Source organism: Merops nubicus, unplaced genomic scaffold (assembly GCF_000691845.1).
Source record: "Merops nubicus isolate BGI_N331 unplaced genomic scaffold, ASM69184v1 scaffold8920, whole genome shotgun sequence".
NCBI classification, from domain to species: domain Eukaryota; kingdom Metazoa; phylum Chordata; class Aves; order Coraciiformes; family Meropidae; genus Merops; species Merops nubicus.
The window spans coordinates 64,470-78,141 of record NW_008583517.1 but is presented as its reverse complement, the minus strand read 5'-3'; the positions used below and the strand labels follow the sequence as shown (position 1 = coordinate 78,141).

The following is a 13,672-nucleotide window of genomic DNA, read 5'->3' as shown; positions in this document are numbered from 1 at the left end:
AGATGCTCAGACTATTTTTTTTTTTTAAATGAACTGTAAAATATTTTATCATTGATGAAATAATTCTAAAGTGTTATGCTCTCCAGCAGTATACACGTACAGTATTTTGGTAGAATGAAAAGCATGCAAATAAAAACCCCCTATAATTTAAAATACAATTCTAATACGCAAAATAAAACATCTTGTCACCTTTCAGTAACAGAAGTTTATTACATCTGACCTCCAACATTAAAAATGTTTCACCAGAGTACTGATGATTAAATATAAGGTCCAGTCTTACAGAGAGCTCTACATGTCAAAGAGATGGAACGTTAACTAGTGTACATCTGTGTAGCTCTGATGATAAAAAGAGACACGCTGGCTTATACTGTCTGAGAGTTTTAGCCTGTATTTTGCTCCACAAACCATGACAGATCTTGCAAGGGGGTTCAATGTTCCACAAAGTTCAACCAAGGCTGGTATATGAGAACAATTTTCTACTGACTACTGATGGCTGATGTCTCACAGCAACGCTCACACTAATATGAGATATCTGAGCCTATAGGGCATGATACCTGGCTACATCCTCAAACTGCTCCTCTGATGTTCAAAAGAGAGGCAAAAGACTTTCTGTACTTAGAAATAAATCAGCTGTATTAATCAGACCTTTAACTTAAGCAGGATTTCTACAAGCTTGAAAATGACGCATCCTGTGTAGTCTGGAAATTCTTTGGCAAAGATGGTGAAGAACCCAAGTGCAGCTTTGCTCCAAGTGGGAGCAGTTTCCATGCTCGTACCATTAGTACATATGTATGTATATGTTCATTGCAAAGCAGCCTTTTGCCACTGAACTCCACTGTTTGCATAGTAATGCAGGCAACATTGAACACCAAGATTGTCAAACAGACTGAAAACCCAAACCATGTCCCTTGCTCATGGTGACTTGACCTTCTCTCCTTCTGTCTGAAAGGTGCATTAAAGGAATACAGAGAATTTTATACACGTACACTTTTTGAAGTGTCACTCCAGCATGGTGCCGAAGCAAACAAGGATTAACTTTACTGAAATCAATGTCAATGGAATCGATGGACAAAGATGTCTCCATTTTGGTAAAACAGAATTTTGTTCAGCGCTCTGCAGCTTAAAAGTATAAGACTGAAGACTGAACATTGGATTTCCCCCTACCCCCCTTTTTTTTTTTAATTTTTTTAAATTTTGCTCTAGGCAGAATATTGAGAGTTTTATATTCCTGACTATCTTTTGCTCCCAGAATACAATTTTCTATGTAGTTGCAATACCTGGAGGAAGAGGTTCCAAGTAGAACTTCTCCAGAGGGACAAAGAGGGCAGGGCATTTGAAAGCATAGTGCTTGTTTTTCACAAAATGAAAAAGAAACAGAAAGACCACAGGCTCTGTGATGGGATAGGGGAAAGAGGGTGCCAGTTCCATGGGCGAGTTAGTACTAGTGCTCAGGGGATAAATCAAGCTCCTTTTGTCTCTATTCCAGAGTACCATCTGAGCAGTCTTCCTGTCTCCTCATTAGCAACACACCTACATGCTGCCCATGTTTCCTGCTTCTGTTCACCCACCACCCGATTGCCAGCCTATGAAGCTCCACACCTGCTGCGTCTTGATCCTCAGAACACCACACTGAAGCTTTTAACCCTCTCCAAACACCTATACGATGCTTTATAATAATAATAGCTAGCACACAGGAAGCTACATTAAATAATTACAGACAGTACTTCAAACACCAGATGAGCTGATCCTCATACAGCGCTCAGTATCTGCAACAGATAGATCCACAAGTGAAAAGCACCATCATTTACAGCCTCTGAGTCATGTTTAAGCCCTGGTCTCCTCTGAGAACTGTGAGCCCTGTCTCCTGTTATTGTTCTAAGACTCACCATAATAGAGGCTTTTTAAACTCCCAAGTTTAGGTGGAACTATGTGAATTTGTGGGAGAACAGCTTACAGTATGACCCATGTTTGTTCTAAACACTCACTAATCTTACATGGAAATAGAAAGGATCAACATATTTAAGCATCTTGATTTCTCTTTTCCTCCTTGTTCCCCACCAAATGTTTGAGTTTTTTAATTCCTACCTCATAATTTTTTTACACATTGCTGCTGAGAGTACAAAGACATTCACATACTGGAGCCAACAGAAAGGTACTTGCCTTCAGTCTGAAGGGCCTTGAATCTCAATTATGTGTCCACAGCTTAACCTTCTTCCAAAGCACAAAACCCTTAAATTGCCTCTGAATGCTGAACTAAGGTTAACTACAGCAAGACATTTATACTAAATGTGGGAAAACAAAGTACAGAATTAGTAGCGAGGTGATAGATTTCAAAGCATAAATTTAGACTTAAACTTCCTTAACCATTTTGACTTCTCTAATTTTTGCCTCGTGCAAAATGTCCTCTATAATATCTTAGCAAACCCAATATGAAAGCCTTATTTTTTTATTCATCTCTGCTGATCACATAGTATCATAGTAACAACTGGTCTAATCTAGTCTGAACTATTATTTGAAGTTTATTTCAGTATAATCTTTCAGTACTGTGCATCTCTCCCCAGTGCAGAAGTAGTGTTTTTCTTGAAGAATACATAGTTTGAGTACACATCTAAACTCATTCTTTTGCCCCTTTCAAATAATCTGACATGACGGTCCAAGCAGTGCTGATAGGACATGAGACTGAAAGACCATAACCATTTTCTGACTGGAATACTGAACACCAATTACCATTGAGAATGAAGGATAAACAAACATGGCAGTTAAACAGAAAACGCCAGAGTGAAGCTATCAGAAAAAAAGATAGGGATGGCAATTTCTTAGTAAAATAAGGCTGTGTAAAAAGCACACTGTTGGCATTTGTCTTCCTTTTTTTCACAATATTTTACAAATAATTTTCATGTGGTGCTCAGGATGCCTTGCAAGGTGTCAAGCACCTCAAAAAATATATGAATTTAGCCTTATAAACAACTAACCACTGCTTACTCTTTCGTGAACTTTGTTAGAAGACAGGTTCATAGAAGAGGTTACAGGATGCTTGACAAAGTTAAGCACCTTTTCTATTTAGCGATAAAAAAAGGAGCATATTACACAAATCCAGGCGTAAGTAAATATAAACAAAGCATATATCAGAAATCAACATTTCTCTGTATCAATTTGAACTAACAAAATACCATCATAATAAAAGAACTGTAAATTCTTGTAGCAATGGTAAATGGAAATGAAGAACAATTTCTAAACAGCATCATTTAAACAAAAATTATTTAGAAGTCCGAACCTTGAACAAGTATTAGAAATAAATACAGAGTACAGGTAAAGAAAGTGTATCTCATATTTTCTTTAAGCACTCACAAGCTTTCCAATTCCCACATTTGCATGTCTGCTGGAGAACATGGCACAGCAACAAGACCAGTAGTGTATTCTTGCCTTTCATACAGCCATTCTGAACCAGTCAGAAAAAAATGTATCAAAATTTGCTCAACCAGTGACACTCCTGGCAGATTAGGTTAGTGACCTGTATTATACAACCCCAGGAGGTTAGTATTTGTTCATTTCTATGGCCATTTATACTAATCAATCACTTCTTGATCTTTCTTCCCTTACTGTATTTATTTCTATGGCAATTTATACTGATCAATCACTTCCTGCTCTTTCTTCCTTCCCTGTATTTTAAAACCCACTAACTAGGATATGCAGCCTTGTAGCATCTCAGTGATCACTTCCTTATCCCCTTTCTGCCATTGTCTTTTTGTGCTGAGACTAATGCTTTTAATTCTACTTTTCACAGTGTTTAGGCTACATTGCCTTTTTGAAACCTTTCAGCTCAGCTGCTAAGTGTATAACAAAGCCCTTCAGATTGCTTTTAGTCACACTAGTTCATGTTTTCAAAACACTACAAAGGCATATTTTTCATAGGAGGAGAGCCCTGGAATGATTACACTTCTCCAAGTGTGATAGGAGTGCCTCCAGTTCTTTTGTAAGATTTGCATTGAGGTTTCAGTCTCACATGCAAAGTGGCACCATACTGTCCAATAAAAACATGTTTCTTTTTTATAAAAAGTGTGGGCTTGTTTTGGCTCTATTCGCTAGTTATTTTTTGAAAAACGCATTAAAATATAAGAGTTTTTTCTTTGTGTTTCTAATCTGACACAAGGAAGTAAGTGGGCACCAGAATGTTGTACTTCACAAAGAGAGAAGTGCTTGATTCACGTAACTTCAGTGACCTTTCAGTGCACACTTATCTATAGTTTCTACAATCCAGCAGAGATCATTTATTTAAAGGAAGCTGTTTTCCCTACAGACCTTTACTTCTTGTGTCAAGAATACCAGATGTACACTTGAAGTCATAACATAGCTTTAAACCAGTGCTGATAAACTAATGTGGAATGTGAATTCAAAATGCCAGAGTAACACGATTAAGGACAGGGAAGAATTTTATTCATTTTCAAAACAGTGAAACAGCTATGCAGGCTTGAGGAACATCTGCAAACCAAACTGGGTCCAATGGGATTTGTGATCACTTGCTGTTTCTTCAGTTCATTACTTATCATGTGTACTTTGGTAGCATCTGGAGGTCTTAATCTATAGGGGACTGTACAAGCAATGAAGGAAAATGTGATCTCTCCCATAAAACAACTTTTCAATATAACGTGATGTGAATTAATAATACCCCATCAAGGTCCTGCTTTAAGCACAAGATATTCCAAGTTTCAGGTTTAAAAGGTTATGCTTCTTTTTAGCATATTCTGTTTGGTCAAATGACTGCTCCATACAGACATACATGCTTACATATCTCACTCTTATCAATTACTTACAAAGCTTAACTAATAATGAATGCACAGATATGGAAAACAGAATTAAAACAGAAGGACCTAAACTTAACTCTACCTAAAATTATCCCCATATTTTTTTGTGTCTCTGTAATGCCTCCCAAAAATGTTGTTTTATACAAAATTTGCCAAGGCAAAATAGATGGAGAAACTAGAAAGGTATGAAGATACCTTATGAGGGTATGAGAGTGGTGCAGGAAAAGTTAAGAGGCAAAATACATTTCCAAGGGATACAAACTGTGCATTTTAGGGAATATGGAAACTCTGATAAAGTTTAATATGAAGAATACAAAATTAATTTTTTATAAGTAAGTCAAACGTGAATGCTGCAAGTGTGGAAGAGTTTGGGAATCCAAGGAAAAAAAGTATCTTAATACCAGATGAGACCTTAAAACTTGGACACTTTCATTTATGTCACATAGCAATTTTCCTTCTGTAAAGATAAAAATAAACAGGCTAAGCTGATCTCTCCCTGACCTAATTTTGCATTTAAAACACCAGAAATGTTTATAACCCCAGATTCTAATCTAGCCTAAGGATGTTTTCAGCTTATATTTCCTGTTACCTCTTTCCTGCCTTGATTTTGCAGTTGGCTTCTGCTTAAGTTCCTCAAACTTTACAAGAGCTGCATATACTGCTTTCAGCAAATGATGAGCCTCTTTAAATCCAGAATCAATGACATACCATGAATAGCCCAACTGAAGTGTCAAGAAAATCACTACAGGCACTGGTCAAAACTGTATCACAACTTTGACCCCAGTTCAGGAAGGCACCTGATTCAAAGCAGCTTCTATCTTTGTCCAGCTTCTTCACCATGTAGTTTGTAGCACCACATATTCTCTAATATTCAGACCTACTCAGCCAAAACCCCTCTCTTTTTAGTAAGTTTACTGCAAATTATGTAAGGAAGAAGGCAGCAGGAATTGCTAGCCGACACCGAGTTCCCTCTGAATTTGGATTACCCAGGGGATTAATTTAATCTGACATATCCTGGCAGAGTTTGGAGAATACCACACTCATATCCAAACCGGTGGTAACAAATTAAATACTATGTCCTGTTTCTGAGTCAGAGAGGCAATAAAATCCACTTTGAAATATGCATGTTTCTGATTTAAAATAAGGGTGTCTGATATTTTACAATGTATCTGGCTTGTAACTACCATTTGGGAATAAACATATTCCAATGTAAGCAGGCATCTCTTCAAGCAGCAGGAGACTACTCTGTACACATATCTATGAAAAACTTGCATTTATGCACTGCAACGAGTCCAAGACTTTCTTACCTGCAGGTTTGCACATGCTGGTGAATCGTTGTGGGTGGGAATTTCATTGTTGGTGGTCTCTGAACCTGTGTTTTTAAGTCTGGAAGCTGTTGTAGTTGTGGCTGTAGTGGTCTGTACTGGTAAGATTGGCTGCCACACATTCACATCAGTCCCATTGCCGAAGGCCTGAATTGCATTTTCTGTGAAAATAAATTACAGGCAATTTTCTATTTCTAAATAAATGGTAGAAAGCAGAACTGGGTTTTTAATCATCATCATTGTCATTATTATTCTACTGAAAATGTGTATTTATAGACGCTCAATTTGTATGCTAACAAATGTGTCTTAATTTTTAACATATCAGAAACATGAACTGAGGGCATGAGGTCACGTAATTATCCGGTGCAGCCTCTTCTTTGTAATGTTCCCAGTAATTCTTGACGGAAGCTCTAGGACTTATTGTAATCATATTTGTTAACATTCAAAAGCTTAAAAAATTTACTTTCAAGATTTAAAATACAATTTGAATGCTATGTCCTAATTTAGGCAGGTGATGTTACACAGCAAACTGAAAAGAGAAAGCAGACAAAATATTAATTTATTTCTACAGCTTGTCATAAAACCTATATGCCTATAACTACAAAATAGCTTAACTAAGACAATCTTTTCCTTACAGTTTTCAATCAAAATCTGCATAATTAGGTGAGGGAAGCATGCTTAAACTAAAACTTTAGGATATAAAAGTTAAAAAGCTTATCACAGTTTCATGGGATTAAAGAGTATGTTTATGGCAAGAGTAAATTGGTTGGGTTTTTTTATAAACAAACAGAAAACCAGTTTTTAATCAGGTCTTTGGGGATTCAGCATGGATTTAGGGATTTCTTATTTCACATTCTTTGTACAAGAAATCAAACAATTTCACTGGGGACTAATATGTGGAAGTTATTAATATTTCTTCTCAGTGGTATTCCTTGCCTCATAAAATAATTTACATTTAATTCTTATCTGAAAAAGATGTATTTTATTCTGATACTAATTCTTAGAACACTAACATGCAAAGAAGAGAATTTGTAAAAGGCACCGCAGTCAGCTGGGTTGATGGAGACAAACTGGGAAGAGTGGAATGATATTTTTCTTAGGTTTACCTGAATAAGATAATATATAAATTGGTATTTTTCTATGGTTTCCTAAATTATCAGTAACTCTTTGTTTCCATTATTGCAAGGATCACAGAAATACATGCAATCTTTCCAGTTTTCTAAGTAAAAGTGATCTTTACAATTAATCTTCTTTATTTCATACTATCATACTTGATAAACTTAAATAGTCCCTTCCATCTTGAGATATTCTACAATGCTATGACAGAATCACAGAATGGTTTGGGTTGGAAGAGACCTTTTAAAGGTCATTTTGTCCAAATCCCCTGCAGTGAGTAGGAACATATTCAACTAGAACAGGTTGCTCAGAGCTCAGTTCAAACTGACCTGGAATGTTTCCAGGGATGGGGCATCTACCACCTCTCTGGGCAACCTGGGCCAGTATTTCACCACCCTCAGTGTAAAAAATTTCTTCCTTATACCTAGTCTAAATCTACCTTCTTTTAGATTAAAATCATCACCCCTTGTCACAACAGGCCCTGCTAAAAAGATTGTCCCCGTCTTTCTTATAAGACCTCTTTAACCACAGAAAGGTCACAACAAGGTCTCCCTGGGGGCTTCTTTCAGGCTAAACAACCCCAACTCTCTCAGTCTTTCCCCATAGGAGGGGTATTCCATCCCTCCTCATATTTTCATAATATTTCAAACCTGTAAATAATATTTTAAATTTTCATACATATTTCAAACATATTTCAAAAGCCATAATAACTGTAAGGAAGTGATTCAAGGTGCTTCTAACTTATCTAGTAAAGGTCCTTTCAATAACTTCTATTAAGCAACTTTCTGCTTTATGTTTTTTCTGGCACTTCACAATTCTTTTTACTGTAGTATAAAGCAGGTGTGAATAAATCCTTTGAGTAAATAGGTAGATATATCTGAATGCCATTTAGTTCTCTAGAAATTCTGGAGTATATAAATGGACGTTAGGGCATTCACTTTTACAGTAGCTAAAATAGAGGCTTAAAATGGATTTCCAGAATTGAAGATTGGTCAAACCCTAACTGGAGAGGCAGCAATTAAGGCCATCGTAACATTACTAATAAACTTGCATCTTCTAATAAAGAGGATAAAAGTACAAGCAAGGTAATACATAGCCCCAGATTTCATGGTGGAATGTATTTTATTTGGGGCCTATTAATTTGGAGATTTAGATTTTTAAAGCTTTTGAGATTGGATCAGTTTCACAGTGCTGGTATAAAGCTGTATTCTCTAGAACAATGCTGAGATGACAAAACACTTTGTCCAATATATGTGAAAGGAAAGCAATGTAATGTTTGTCTTTATCTGGACTAGTTATTAAAATGGACTGGAATTTTCACAACCACCTTTTGAAATCAAAACTTCCATTCTGGTTTCAACTTCACATTTGTTACAAAAGGCTTTTCAACTCTAGAGTGGATTTTCTAGGCAAGTGCATACAGAGATGCAAGACCAGGTTCCAAGGTGTGCATGTGGGACATGGTAAACTTCATATCTCAGCTCCACATTAGGCACAGTATGAATGTGACCCTGGATCTCCTGATTTTTGAGCCCCCTGGCCATCAGGACACAGTCTCAGTCATTCCATTTTGCATAAATAACCAAACAGATTTTTTAAATTAATTTTTAAGTTGGGTTTTCCATATCTGCTGTAAATGCCCCACATCACTGGTTTATTTTCCAATTTGAAGGAGAAGTACACTTTAGCAAAACAGATTAGCAAGAAATTCCTACTTTCATCTCATTGTGGAAAAGAATTTTGTTTAGTCTAAAAAATGTGTGAGGGATATTAATCTCATCCAATAAACAAATGACATTTTCTCTAGGCATTGGAAGGCCTATTAATGACAATAACAATAGAAAATTTTCCCACTCTTTGTGAGAGAAAAATCTTTGTATTAAACCAGAAACATCTTTAATTTCATGAAGACATCTCTTACAGCTAGGATGGCTATAATTTGTCTCACAGTAACCCCTAATGTCTTTTATTTGTCTTCATTAATGGTTTTATACCGATAGCAAAAGAAAGGACAAAGGATCACTCTGTCTTTATGTTCTGAAAGGAAACTGTAACATTCGAGCAATTAACGCATTCACAAATGAATAGAATCTGACTTATTACAGCATATATAAATGACAGCCCCACTAGGTTAGAAGAAGGTCTGATGCTATACTGTTAATTTTTACCCAACCATAGTCTGAATGGTTATCTGGGTTTGATTTTTTTTTTGTTACATAATCCCAAGTAATTAATTCATTCTTAATAAACAGTGTATCAAACAGCAACTCAAGTCATTCACTTTTTGTCCACAAAGCTCCTCATGCCTTTCCAACAATGCTGTCTGTTGAGAAGCTGCCAATGGAGATTTTTCAGATCTGATACTAAAATACAGACTGAACCTTGCAGCAGCAGTAGCCTAACTATCTGGGCTGGATGGGACACTCTGGATCATTGAGTTCATTTGCTATTTTTGAAAAATCAACAATATATGCTTCTTTTCATAAATTGATGAAATATGACTTTTAAAACCGGCAAGAAATTTTTACCCTCAAAACTCCTACAGGAAGCCTATTTCTTAACTTTAGTCTGACGGTTAAAATTTTTCCAGTTTTGACCCAAATACATATGGCTGATATCTCCCTTTTTGATCTTGTGCCAACATTGTCCTCTAGGTTAAGTAATTCTCTTGCCTCCCTAGGCTTGCCCCTCTAATGTAATTTCAGAGGACAATCACATATCCTTTCAACTTCTGTTCTGCTAGGCTAGGGAAGCCAAGCTCTTTTGGTCTCCTCATTTATCTGAAATTAAAACTCTGATGCACACTCCACATCATCCAATTATGCTGCTCCAGGCAGACAGGAAATTTGAAAAGAGAACCTGCCAAAATTGACTCCAATGAACCATTCTGAAATTTGTAATAGTCACTAATTTGGAAGTGAGTTTGACTGGAAAAAAAAAATCAATAATTTAAAAAAATCTCCTCAATAGATACCAACCAGCCTTCTGTTAAAACCAAGTATCTGAGATCAAGTAGCATAAGAAACCTGAAGCTTGGCTATAAATTGCAAGCACAATCCAATTTATACTTACCTACAGCAAATCCTTCATATCAGAAACTACATGGCTTTTCTTACATGAAGTTCTGAAATTATACAGAAACCCCTCAGGTGTTGTAATTTTTAGGTACAGATGCTGCCTGGCTGTTAGGGTCCAAATACGATTGGTGTTGTAAATATATTTCTATATGATACAACTTTGTTATTTGATTTTATTTTCCAAGAGCTTCTCATGCATGCAATTTTGGCCATAAACCTTAGTATCAGGCATATTTGCTCGTTTGTTAAATTCTTACATGTACAGCAGAACTACGCTTACAAAGTGCAAAGAGATGGCTTTGATGTACCATGAGATACTTAAACAGTAAAGAAATTCCAGAAAACACGCTAAAACACATTGAAGACATCTAATTTTGTACTCACTAAGGCATGTATTGTCCTGGAAGAAATTGAGAAATTTCAGGCATTCATCTATGTCGTTGCCGCTGTTGCTGCAGTCACACCATGGGGCAACACTGAGACTGTTTGAGTCTATGTAGTTTGGTGTCATCACTGTGCCTGTTAACAAAGAGCGAAGTACAGTATTGTGAGCCACTTCTGAACTGAAATATTCTTTCTAGACTGAGAAGGTAGCAAACAGCACTTGGTAAATCATGTATTCAGAGCTGGATTCACAATGCAGAGCCACGGCTGGGCTCTATCATCCAGACCTGGCAGTCCCTGGCAGTCCCTCTGCCCTTTGACGCCCAGTCCTGTGCCGTACTGCACACCTTTGGTTATTCGAACACAACCACTTCAGGGACTGTAAAATGACTCACACAGTAAAGACCCGTTCCTTTCTTCCAAAAAGTTTTATATTGCATTCCCACAGAGCTGCATCAGCAGAATTGACAAGTGAAAAACTGAGGTGCAGGGGAGGGATGGATTGGGAGAAAGTGGGAATCTCTTCAAAGGGCTTTACCAAAAAAATCAAACCAAAGTGGACCTGTGCTCTTAGAGTTGCGCTCTGAAAATCCAGGTTTTATTCCCTCACGTGTTTTCTTATTTTCGTTCTAGCTGCAAATTAATGACTGAAACTAGACACCTAAACCTGAGCTTCCTCCTTGAGTCTGCAGACAGCTTGAAAAAAACATTTCTGAAGCACGTGAGCAAGGAGAATGCTAGCTATGCTCAAAGGAGCCCTAATAGGTCTTGGGGGAGTGTTAACCCCATGGTGCTCATTAGGGATCTGCCAACAGTGGGGGTTATGCAGGTGAACAAAACAAAAATAAAACCAGCATGCTAAAACAGTACAGTAGATTCTTTGCAGGTAATAAATTACTACTAATCTTGCTGGATCACTACATTTTTAGTACAGTGATTGCTTCCTAAACGTTGTCAACAACTTGAAACCACAGGTTCATCCTATCTCTGTTACAAATTCTTGGGTAAATGTTCTTGACATTTATATGTCAAATCAAGGTTGCTAAGAATTAAATGAAACCAAAGAATGTATTTTGTGTCTTAAAAGATACATAGGAACTGTTCAACAGTCATCTGAATCAGGCAACAGTTACATGACCAGCACGTAGTCAAACAAGTAGTTTTATTGAAGTGGTTGCCCCAGTAGGTCAGAGATTTCAAATTTCCCTAAGGATTGAGAGGTTTGAACGTTTATTCTATTTCTCTGACCAAACAGGAAAAATTAAATTAAAATGGACAGGTATTCCAGACTTGTAGGGATGAAAGCTGCTTCAGGAAACACTTTTCCTTACTTAGTAATTTACAGTTTTAGGACAGGCTATATATCATGAGGAAATGTGATCACATCTCCTGAAAACTGACATCAAAGTAGTCATTGGGAAAACAGAATAGATGAAGGATAAATATTAGCTAACCAAAGCGTACAATAGTAGAAAAAAACTGGTCCATAGGGCTGGGGTCCAAGAGTCTGCAATAACACACAGGAAAGGGCTAACAAGCAGCAAGCTAAAAAAAAGAACATTGGAAATAACACAAGTCACAGAATGACGTCAAATAGTCTTTCAGTCACCAGGCAGCACTGGGAACTGAACAAATCAACAGCAAACAGCTTCATACATGACATGGGAGACAAAGGAGAACAGATATCAAGGGCTGGCCTGAAAAAGGCAACAATGTATGTGAAAATTAATGCAGTCCCACTGCCAAAATCACAAAAAGTGATCATCTTGGTTTTGGTTGTTCTTAAATTAGAATGCAACCCCTACCTTTATCTACTTCCAGCTTTTAACATATAGTTTCAGTAATAATTGCTCAAATGCGACATGAGATTAACACATGAGTAAATAGCACAGTTAAAAATTTATGAAACAGAGGTAGAAAATTTAGTAAAATAGGCAAATATCATTTGCATCGTTAATGAAAACTTGATAGTGGATAAATAAGAAGAGGAATGATGATAAATTAAAATAAACCAAATTAAAATATCTGTCCATTATCTGTTGATGATTCAGTGCACTATTTCAACCATGTGACATGATCTGAAAAGAAAGCAAAAGAAAATGAAAATCAAGAGGATTTTGCAAATGGAAAGAAAACAGTAGGCTTCAAAATAAGTAGTAATAATATATTAATTTTATTTTTTTTTATAAAAAGCTAAGTAGCAAATACTTAGTGAAGGGTTAAAAACCCAAAAAGGTGTTAAGGAAATTAAAATGGTCACCAAGGTACAACTTTCTTATCAGAAAGTGTTAATAAAGTAATTAAAATGGGTGAAGACAAGGGCTAAACGTGTAACAGATATTAAGGTAACATTAAAGTTGATGAATACAGACAGACAGGACAACGAATGTGTAGACACAGCACACAAACTGTACATCCAGCAAAAACAGAGTGGCTGAAAGAGCAGCTAGTAGAAAATCAGTCTGTCATTTAAACCTGGGGGCAGATGTGAACCCAAGTGGATTATATGCTTGGTTTCCTGGGGTGGATTTTCTTCTTTTCCCTGCAATGTGTGTGTGCCTTCCCCTTCCCCACCCCCGCTGGCTGGCATCTTGGGAATTCTGCTGAAGGGCACTAACGGATCAGAGAAACCATGGTGGTTGGCAGTAACATAGGACGTGCTTGGGTTTCTCTGCTCTGTGTATCAAATAATTCTGTGACAGTCTCCATACTAGGCAGTCAGGTCTCCATATTTTAGGCAAAAGCAGAATTGACCTGAAACAGCCAAGAGGTTGCTCAAATTAGGGTCAGTTAGGAATGAAGAGGTGGATGATGAGGCCAGAAGGAGGGGCATAAGACTGAAGTTCCTTTGGCCCAAAGCAACTCCAGCTTATTCACACAAACTCTCATGGAATTCCTGGGAATCCCAGGGAAATTAGATGGATTTTACTGAAGACAAGGGAAAATGTGTCAGAAAATGAATGCTAAA

General features: G+C 36.9%; 1 protein-coding gene across 1 annotated transcript in view; it reads right to left on the bottom strand.

The window, feature by feature from the left end:
• Nucleotides 1–13,672, bottom strand: part of GFRA1 (GDNF family receptor alpha 1) — a gene marked incomplete at its 5' end in the record, with an annotated part of 52,218 nt that overhangs the window by 18,835 nt on the left and 19,711 nt on the right. The window contains 2 exons of the mRNA XM_008941004.1: nt 6,110–6,288; nt 10,705–10,839. Coding sequence (XP_008939252.1) covers nt 6,110–6,288; nt 10,705–10,839 — 314 coding nt within the window. The remainder of the gene's footprint in view (nt 1–6,109; nt 6,289–10,704; nt 10,840–13,672) is intronic.